The sequence below is a fragment of the Symphalangus syndactylus genome, chromosome 13 (assembly GCF_028878055.3).
Source record: "Symphalangus syndactylus isolate Jambi chromosome 13, NHGRI_mSymSyn1-v2.1_pri, whole genome shotgun sequence".
In the NCBI taxonomy this organism is placed as follows: Eukaryota; Metazoa; Chordata; class Mammalia; order Primates; family Hylobatidae; genus Symphalangus; species Symphalangus syndactylus.
This window is the reverse complement of record NC_072435.2, coordinates 34,941,619-34,950,447: the sequence shown is the minus strand read 5'-3', so window position 1 is coordinate 34,950,447 and position 8,829 is coordinate 34,941,619. Positions and strand designations below refer to the sequence as shown.

General features: G+C 49.2%; 1 protein-coding gene across 2 annotated transcripts; it reads left to right on the top strand.

The window, feature by feature from the left end:
• The first annotated feature begins 2,576 nt into the window (after window positions 1–2,576).
• Window positions 2,577–6,299, top strand: LOC134732126 (proline-rich protein 23D1-like). 2 transcript variants are annotated; one of them, XM_063614870.1, is made up of 3 exons: window positions 2,580–2,846; window positions 3,939–4,309; window positions 4,548–6,299. In XM_063614870.1, the coding sequence occupies exon 3, from the start codon at window positions 4,599–4,601 to the stop codon at window positions 5,178–5,180; it is 582 nt and encodes a 193-aa protein (XP_063470940.1). In that variant the 5' UTR covers window positions 2,580–2,846; window positions 3,939–4,309; window positions 4,548–4,598; the 3' UTR covers window positions 5,181–6,299. The 2 variants fall into 2 exon arrangements, with proteins under 2 accessions (XP_063470939.1, XP_063470940.1); XM_063614869.1 differs by having other exon boundaries at window positions 2,577–2,846; window positions 3,939–6,299.
• Window positions 6,300–8,829: the final 2,530 nt, after the last annotated feature.

The window sequence follows — 8,829 nt, the reverse complement described above, 5'->3', positions numbered from 1 at the left end:
CTTATGCCATGTCTACTGGAATGGGTGGGGGGTGGGGCAGGGCTCTCCTGGCCCACCAGGAAGCACCAACACTAGCCGATCAAATGGTCAACAAACAGCATTCTTTTTTTTTTTTCTTTAATTTTTTGAGATAGAGTTTAGCTTTTGTTGCCCAGGCTGGAGTGCAATGGCGCGATCTCAGCTCACCACAACCTCTGCCTCCCAGGTTCAAGTGATTCTCCTGCCTCAGCCTCCCGAGTAGCTGGGATTAAAGGCACGTGCCACTATGACAGGCTGATTTGTATTTTTAGTAGAGTCAGGGTTTCTCCATGTTGGTCAGGCTGATCTTGAACTCCCGACTTCAGATGACTGGCCCCCTTGGCCTCCCAATGTGCTGGGATTACAGGGGTGAACGACCATTCCACCCTGGACAGTATTCTTTACTGATGTATTTATTAATTCACTAACATGAATATTCTAACATTACAAACTAGGCCATTCAACACAACTATGTATTAAGATATAGTTAAGGAAAGAATGTACTAAAAGCGATTGGGAACATTAACATTGCTTTCCACACATTTTCTTTTTAAGAACGGACATGTGTTTATCACAGTTCTGGAGGCTGGAAGTCCAAGATGAGGGTGCCAGCATTATCTGGGTCTGGTGAGGACCCTCTTCCAGGTTGGAGACTGTCATATCCTCCCTGTCTCCTCTCATGGAAGGTGCTGGCGAGCTCTCTTCTGTCACTTTCAGAAGGGCACTAATCCCATCTACGAGGGCTCCACCTTCATAATCTCATCATCTCCCAATGGCCCCACCTGCTAATACCTTCACATTGGAGGTTTGAGGGTTAAAATTTAAGCCTAAAGGAAAAAACCTTTTCTTTTTGAGACACAGGCTTGCTCTGTTGCCCAGGCTGAAGTTGAGTGGCACGATCTCGGCTCTCTGCAGCCTTGACATCCCAGGCTCAAGCGATCCTCCCACTTCACCTTCTGAAATACCTGCGACTACAGGCACTTACCACCACACTTGGCTGATTTTTAAATTTTTTGTAGAGGTGGGGACTCGCTACGTTGTCCTGGCTGGTCTCTACCTCCTGGGCCCTTGGGCTCAAGCCAGCCTCCTGCCTTTGCCTCCCAAAGTACTGGGATCACAGGCATTAGCCATCACTCCTAGCCCAAGATATTAATACAGTAAATATTAACACCTATCTCGGATTGGATATCTCATAACGATTACAGGTGGTCACAGGTTACAAGGGTAGTGATAATGGAATCACCACGATCTTGGTGATGCACCATCTAAAACTCCTGCCTTCCTCAATTCTGATCACAGAGATGAAGACCACATGAAACTCTTGCACGTTTTCTTTCACGATTTGGCCTAGAAATGATACATCCAGTCTCCTGGATTTTAGAATGTCCATTTTGAAAATCAAGGAGATGAGGCCAAGACGGTCTTCTGTGTGTGCAGAATGAGATGAGAACTGCATAAATGTCTGAGGCAGTTATTCCATAATTCTCCTATTCACCAATTGTTTTTACACCCCAGATGGAAGGAAGGAAGGAAGGAAGGAAGGGAGGGAGGAGGGAAGGAAGGAAGTAAGGAAGCAGGGAAGGGGAAGGGAGGAAGAAAGGAAGTGCGGAAGGAGGGAGGGAGGGAGGGACAGAGGGAGGGAGGGACAAAGGGAGGGAGCGAGGGAGAGACGCAGGGATGGAGGGAGGGAGGCAGGAAGGGACGGAGGGACGGAGGGAGGGACGGAGGGAGGCAGGGAGGGAAGGGACTTAGGGAGGGAGGAAGGGAAGTGATGGAGGGAGGGTGGGAGGCAGGAAGGAAGGAGAAAATATCTGAAAGAAAGAAGAAAAGGAAAGATAGAAAGAGAAAATATCCACCGAAAACACAATGAGTTAACACCAATGGACTTTCTCCATTCAAAGAAGGGTCTGCACCCCAGGAACAGCCACTTCATCCTGGTTAAACACACACACACACACACACACACACACACGCTTTCTTAGCACATTCAGAAATCCAATCCAAGTTTCCTTCGGGTCATCGTGAGATTCGCAGCAGTATTTGTCAAATGCTCTTAGATTGAACTCCTACAGCACCTTCTTACTTGGATAGGAAGAAAGAAGGCAGCTGATTTAGAAAAAATGGCAGGAATTCAAGGAGAGTCGCTCGGAGATGCTTGTGAATTTCCTTCCGCTTCTGTTCCCTTGACACTTCATTTCATATACATCACATGCCCCAGGACAGCCACTGTGAAAGTTAACATGTTTTTATTGCATGAAAATATAAAAGGCACACATTAAAATCTCTTTGAGCGATAGATGAATTGGGTATTACAGCAAGTGTCTATCATTATTAGGCAAGACCTAGAGGTTGGGAGGGGGCAGGAAACAGGTCGCCTGTTGATGGGATTAGGCAGCTTCTGTTGATTGGTCATCTATCGATTGAGCTATGGCTAAATCCTCCTTGAGGGCCCCTCCCATTGTCATACCGGGAACAGCCAATCACATCAGTTCCTGCTGACAAATCCCCTGGCTCCACACCCTGTTGACAGTATAAAGGATTCCCCCAAGAGCTCAGTTGTCAGAGCCTGATGCACCTGCCGCTGGCTGGCCACGGCCCCGTCGCTCCACAGCGCAAGTCTTCGGGAGCAGCTTTGGGGCTGACACCGCTCTCTCAAATTAAGTAAAGGATCCAGAAACCAAAAAGAAATCTTTGCAGGACACAGACAAACACTGGCATTGGCTGACTTGGAGAACCCTGGAAGTTTTCACCATGAAAGGTTCCCGGCGCCCAAGAAGCCCCAGTGATTCCTGCACGGAATCCAAGAGCGAACACGCGGGAGAGAGCGGGTGAGCTTTGCTATGTGCTGGGGACACCTGCAGGGTGACCTGCCTGTGGGGTGTGTGGGTGTGTGTTGGAGAGAGAGGGGAAGGGAAAGGAGACGCATGAACCTGCCATGAGATTGGGTGTTTTGAATTTGGGGCAAGAGGGAAGTGAGTTGCCCCTAAGTCATCACAAGGTGCTGGGAAGGCTTCTACAACCCAACCACACACATATCTCAGGGCAGCCCCACTTTCAATCCACCCAACCAGCTCCACAGGGAATGGGCTCTGTGGTCTGCAAGAAGGGAGATTGTAGGACCTGATGTCAGGAGTTCATGATCTACTGAGGAAAAAAAGAAAGAGCAGTTTCCCCCTTTTTTAATTTTTAATTTTTATATTTGTATTATTTACTGATTTATTTTATTGAGACAGCGTCTCACTCCGATGGTCCACACTGGAGTGCAGTGGCGCGGTTTTAGCTGACTGCAGGCTCCACCTCTGAGTCTCAGGCCATCCTCCCGCCTGAGCCTCCTGAGTAGGTGAGACCACAGGCGTGCACCACCGTGCCCCACTAATGTTTTGTATTTTTAGTAGAGACTAGGTTTCACCATGTTGCCCAGGCTGCTCTCAAACTCCTGGACTCAAGCAATCCTCCTACCTCGGCCTCCCAAAGTGCTGGGATTATAGGCGTGTGCCATCATGTCTGACAAATTCCTTCCTCTCTTCTTGCTTTTCTTGGAATCCTAAGACCCCGTTCCTATGTTACCTCTACAGACAGAGGTGCCACATTTCCGGCATCTCAACGTCTTTCTCCAGGTCCTCACACCCAAGGAGAGGTTTCTAACTCTCGCCTGCGTGAGCTCCTGAAAGGGTAAACTGCTCCCTGCGGGCACCGACCCTCCTTCCCTGCCTTTTCTTCACCCAGGGAAGCTCAGGTAGATGGGGTGAGAACAAGAACAGCTGGGAGTTAGGACAGATTGGGAGCAGGTCTCACAGGAAGTGGATGACGAGTCCGTGACCTTGAATGAAAGGCAGGGAAGTGGAGTGAATTCGTGGGGATTCGGGGAATTGGACGTCAGGTAACTGCCCGAAATCTGACTGTGTCTCTCTGTCCTACAGCTCCAGCAGCACGCAATCGAATGCCCCAAAACGCCAGAAAGTGGAGGAGCTGGGTCCTCAGCCAGGTGAGGCATCTTCTCTTTTTCATCCTGAGTCTCCTGCTAGGAAGCCTGTGTCCCATCACATCATGAGATGAGCAGCTGTGCTGTCCAGAGTGTCGGGAGCTTCCTCCTGCAGCTCCGTGGGCGGGTGTCCTGTACCTGGCTTCTTCTGCATTTGGTCTTTCTCACGGTGGCACCTTTAACCCTCAAGGGCATCCTGCATGACAAGGGCTTTCACCTGCACACTCTGCTCTCTCCACAGGTGTAGAACCAGCTCCAGTACAGCCAGGTCCCCACCACCCTGCACAGCAGCCCCTGGAGCTGCCCCAGGTAAGGTCGCTCCATCTAGGTGGGCGCGGGTGAGACAGGTCTGCCTGAGCTCCAGGCCCTAGGGGACTTCCAGGAAATGACCCTCCCAAGGGGCGTCAATGAAAGTGCAAATTCTGGGTGTCCCTGCAGGGTTTAATTTATGCCTGGGGAAGTTACCGACAGCTCTCCTGCCTTGGTCTGTCCCTGTTTGAGCCCCCCCTCAGAGGACAATGACTGACCCATGGCTTTTCTCCCCCAGGGCCCACAGCTTCCCCACAGGAAGCTGATCATCGTGGTCCTGGAACCAGGAATGCTCCTGCACCTGCGGCTGGGAGAGGAGGTCTTGCTGCTGGACCCACAGGGAGCCCTGCGACTCAGCCTCGTCAGTGTGCTCCTCCTGGTGGTCCCTGAGCAAGTCCTGATGTCCTTGAAGGATCTCTTGTACCCTGCCCATGCCCGCTGGCTCCTGTTCACGAGCACAGAGACTGTCTGGGAGATTGACATTGAAAATGGATCTGTGAGAGCCCAGAGAGCAGAGAATGTGTGCGTGGCGCCTTCAGTAAAAGAGAGTGAGGCTCCCCAAGGCTTCCTGCCCGTGATGGGACCCCCGTCAAACCTTGTGCATGGAATCGGCCCTTCTTCCCGGCGTGTCCTCTACCTCAAACCTTGCTACAGAGCCGCTGTGCCCCAGGGCTCGTCCCAAATGCCCAAGCCTAGGCCCTGGAGACAGGCTCTGCCTGAAGAATTCAACTTGGATCTCCATGGCCTGGAGCCCCTGCCCAACTCTGCCCTCAGACCTCTACCTCCCTCACCCAGTCCGGAGCCCACAATCTGCCACGAGGTTCTATGGAGGCCAATGTGCAAGGCCCGAAGACGTCTCTTCTCAGGCTGATGGGCCGTGAACCCTCAGGCACCAGATGGCAATCAGAGATGCTCTGTTCAGAATGAAGCACGCCTGCGTTTTCATGGTGTCTGCCTGCACAGGTGTCTCTGCTCCTCGGAGGAGAGATGCTGCGCGAGCTGGAGAGGTGGAGAAATGCTCCGTCCTCTCACCTGAACCTTTGCTCTGCCTCAGATGCTCTTGATTTGTATAAAAGAGCAACCTTGAGATTGGGGCACAAAATATTTGCAAATCTATACACGCAAGGACTGCTCATACCCAGAATACACGGAGACTTGTCAATACTCCAATGGAACAAACAAACGATTCTGTTCAAAACCCAGCAAGAGACTTGAGCAGACATTTCCTCAAAGAGGATGCAAACAAACACTTCAGAAAGTGTTCAGTATCCCTCCCCGGGGAAATGTATGTCAAATACACCTTGAAATACAACCGAGAAGCTCTTAGAGAAGCCACCATGACAATGCCTGACCGTCCCAAGCGCTGCAGAGCATGTGGAGAAAGTGGAACGCTCTGACAGTGCCGGTTGAAATCCAAATGGGACAACCCGCAGGGAGAAAGAGTTTCATTGATTCCTAATCAATGCAATAGGCACTTCTTGGAACCATCTTTCCCACCCTGAGATAGTTGTTCTAAAGAAATTAGAACTCATGTGGACAAGGTTGAGGGCAGAGGCTTCTAGCACCTGTCCTCACCATCGCCAAAACATGGAAGGCACTTTAATGTCACTCAGCAGTGACTAGAAACAGGAACTGTGACCCATTCTTTCAATGGGATGCAATTCAGCAATGAATGGGCTGGGATTTTTGTTTGTAAATTCAGTTCTAAGAATGAGTAGTGAATAAGTTGTTGGAACACTTGAAGGTATGTTTGGACTCTTAGGCTATGTGAGACTTATCCCGAGATTGTAACTCTCATGAAATTGACACGCACATCAAGCCTGTGTGATCGACATTCAGTTTCCAATTGAGGTTTGCTGTAAAACACATACTAGATTTTGCATCAGATAATGAAGCCTTGTAGCATGTATCTTATTCATCACTGCAATGTAAATTCTATTGCTGTTGATTCTATCTGTATTTCTTGGGTTAAATAAAAATGTTAAAATGATTTTCGTCTATTTGCGTTTATTTGCTTTAATGTGTTTGCCCAAAAATCTCCATTTCTGGGCCGGGCGAGGTGGCTGATGCCTGTCATCCCAGCACTTCCGGAGACCGAGGCGGGTGGATCACGAGGTCAGGAGATCGAGACCTTCCTAGCTAACACAGCGAAACCCCATCTCTACGAAAAAACAAATACAAAAAAATCAGCTGGGTGTGGCGGCGGGCGCGCGTAGTCCCAGCTACTCGGGAGGCCGAGGCAGGAGAATGGCGTGAAGACAGGAGGCAGAGCCTGCAGTGAGCCGAGGTCACTCCACTGCACTCCAGCCTGGACGAGAGTGAAAGACCCTGTCTCAAAAAAAAAGAAAACTAAATCTCCATTTCTGCCCACGCCCAGTACTTCCCACTTGTAAACCCAGCACATCGGGAGGCTGAGGGGCGCTGATCACTAGAGCCCAGGAGATGGAAACCAGCCTGGGCAACATGAGGAAACCCCATATCTAGACACAATGCAAAAACTAGGCAGGTGTGGGATCTCCCCACTCCAGAGGCTGAGGAGGGAGGATGCCTTCAGTCCAGGAAGCAGAGGTTGCAGTGATCTGAGATCGTGCCATTGCACTCCATCCTGAGTGACAGAGTGAGACCCGCTCTAAAAATAATTATAATAATAAATAAAGTAAAATGAAATAAAACTCCATTTCTACAGCAAATTGTTTTATTTCTGTTGGGTACAAGGCACAGATGGTAGAGCCCACAGTAAGTGGATTGAGAGGAGCTTTCTCCAGGCAAAAGAGCATCCGCCACTCCACAGATAACAGCACACACACACACACACACACACACACACACACACACACACTCAAACAATCACAAAAGACATCTACGAGTCCATTTATACCCCCACCACAGGTCATCTTCAGATTTCCCCCAGCGTTTCTCAAATGCATGAGTTTGCACTTCTAAGGAGTCTTTTGTGAATAGATCCCCAGAGGTGGTCTCTTTGGACTATTATAGGGGAGTCACAAATAGAAACTCTCTCACAACATCTCATATGCTGCCCCCTTTTTTTTTTTGAGACACAATCTCCCTCTGTCATCCAGGCTGGAGTGCAATGGGACCATCTCAGCTCATCTCACTACAACTTCCGCCTCCCAGGTTCAAGCAATTCTCGTGTCTCAGCCTCCCAAGTAGCTGGGTCTACAGGTGCACCCCACCATACTTGGCTAATTTTTATATTTTCAGTAGAGTTGGGGTTTCACCACATTGGTCAAGCTGCTCTTCAACTCCTGACATCTGGTGATCCGCCCGCCTCGACCTCCCAGAGTGCTGGGATTACAGGCATGTGCCATTGTGCTCGGCATACTTCCATTTTTTAGGAGTTCAAACAAATTCTGGGTAACAATCCCCAAAAGAGTCACTGTAAAAGTCAATTCATTTTGTACTATGGAAACATTAGTAAGACACATAAAAAAAAATCATTTCAGCCAATAAATAAAGAGGCTAGAGAAAAAGTGAGAATCACTCTTATGCCATGTCTACTGGAATGGGTGGGGGGTGGGGCAGGGCTCTCCTGGCCCACCAGGAAGCACCAACACTAGCCGATCAAATGGTCAACAAACAGCATTCTTTTTTTTTTTTTCTTTAATTTTTTGAGATAGAGTTTAGCTTTTGTTGCCCAGGCTGGAGTGCAATGGCGCGATCTCAGCTCACCACAACCTCTGCCTCCCAGGTTCAAGTGATTCTCCTGCCTCAGCCTCCCGAGTAGCTGGGATTAAAGGCACGTGCCACTATGACAGGCTGATTTGTATTTTTAGTAGAGTCAGGGTTTCTCCATGTTGGTCAGGCTGATCTTGAACTCCCGACTTCAGATGACTGGCCCCCTTGGCCTCCCAATGTGCTGGGATTACAGGGGTGAACGACCATTCCACCCTGGACAGTATTCTTTACTGATGTATTTATTAATTCACTAACATGAATATTCTAACATTACAAACTAGGCCATTCAACACAACTATGTATTAAGATATAGTTAAGGAAAGAATGTACTAAAAGCGATTGGGAACATTAACATTGCTTTCCACACATTTTCTTTTTAAGAACGGACATGTGTTTATCACAGTTCTGGAGGCTGGAAGTCCAAGATGAGGGTGCCAGCATTATCTGGGTCTGGTGAGGACCCTCTTCCAGGTTGGAGACTGTCATATCCTCCCTGTCTCCTCTCATGGAAGGTGCTGGCGAGCTCTCTTCTGTCACTTTCAGAAGGGCACTAATCCCATCTACGAGGGCTCCACCTTCATAATCTCATCATCTCCCAATGGCCCCACCTGCTAATACCTTCACATTGGAGGTTTGAGGGTTAAAATTTAAGCCTAAAGGAAAAAACCTTTTCTTTTTGAGACACGGGCTTGCTCTGTTGCCCAGGCTGAAGTTGAGTGGCACGATCTCGGCTCTCTGCAGCCTTGACATCCCAGGCTCAAGCGATCCTCCCACTTCACCTTCTGAAATACCTGCGACTACAGGCACTTACCACCACACTTGGC

What these genes read in the sequence shown, in the direction of transcription:
- LOC134732126 (XM_063614869.1), top strand. Translation starts at nt 4,530, where the DNA reads ATGGCTTTTCTCCCCCAGGGCCCACAGCTTCCCCACAGGAAGCTGATC.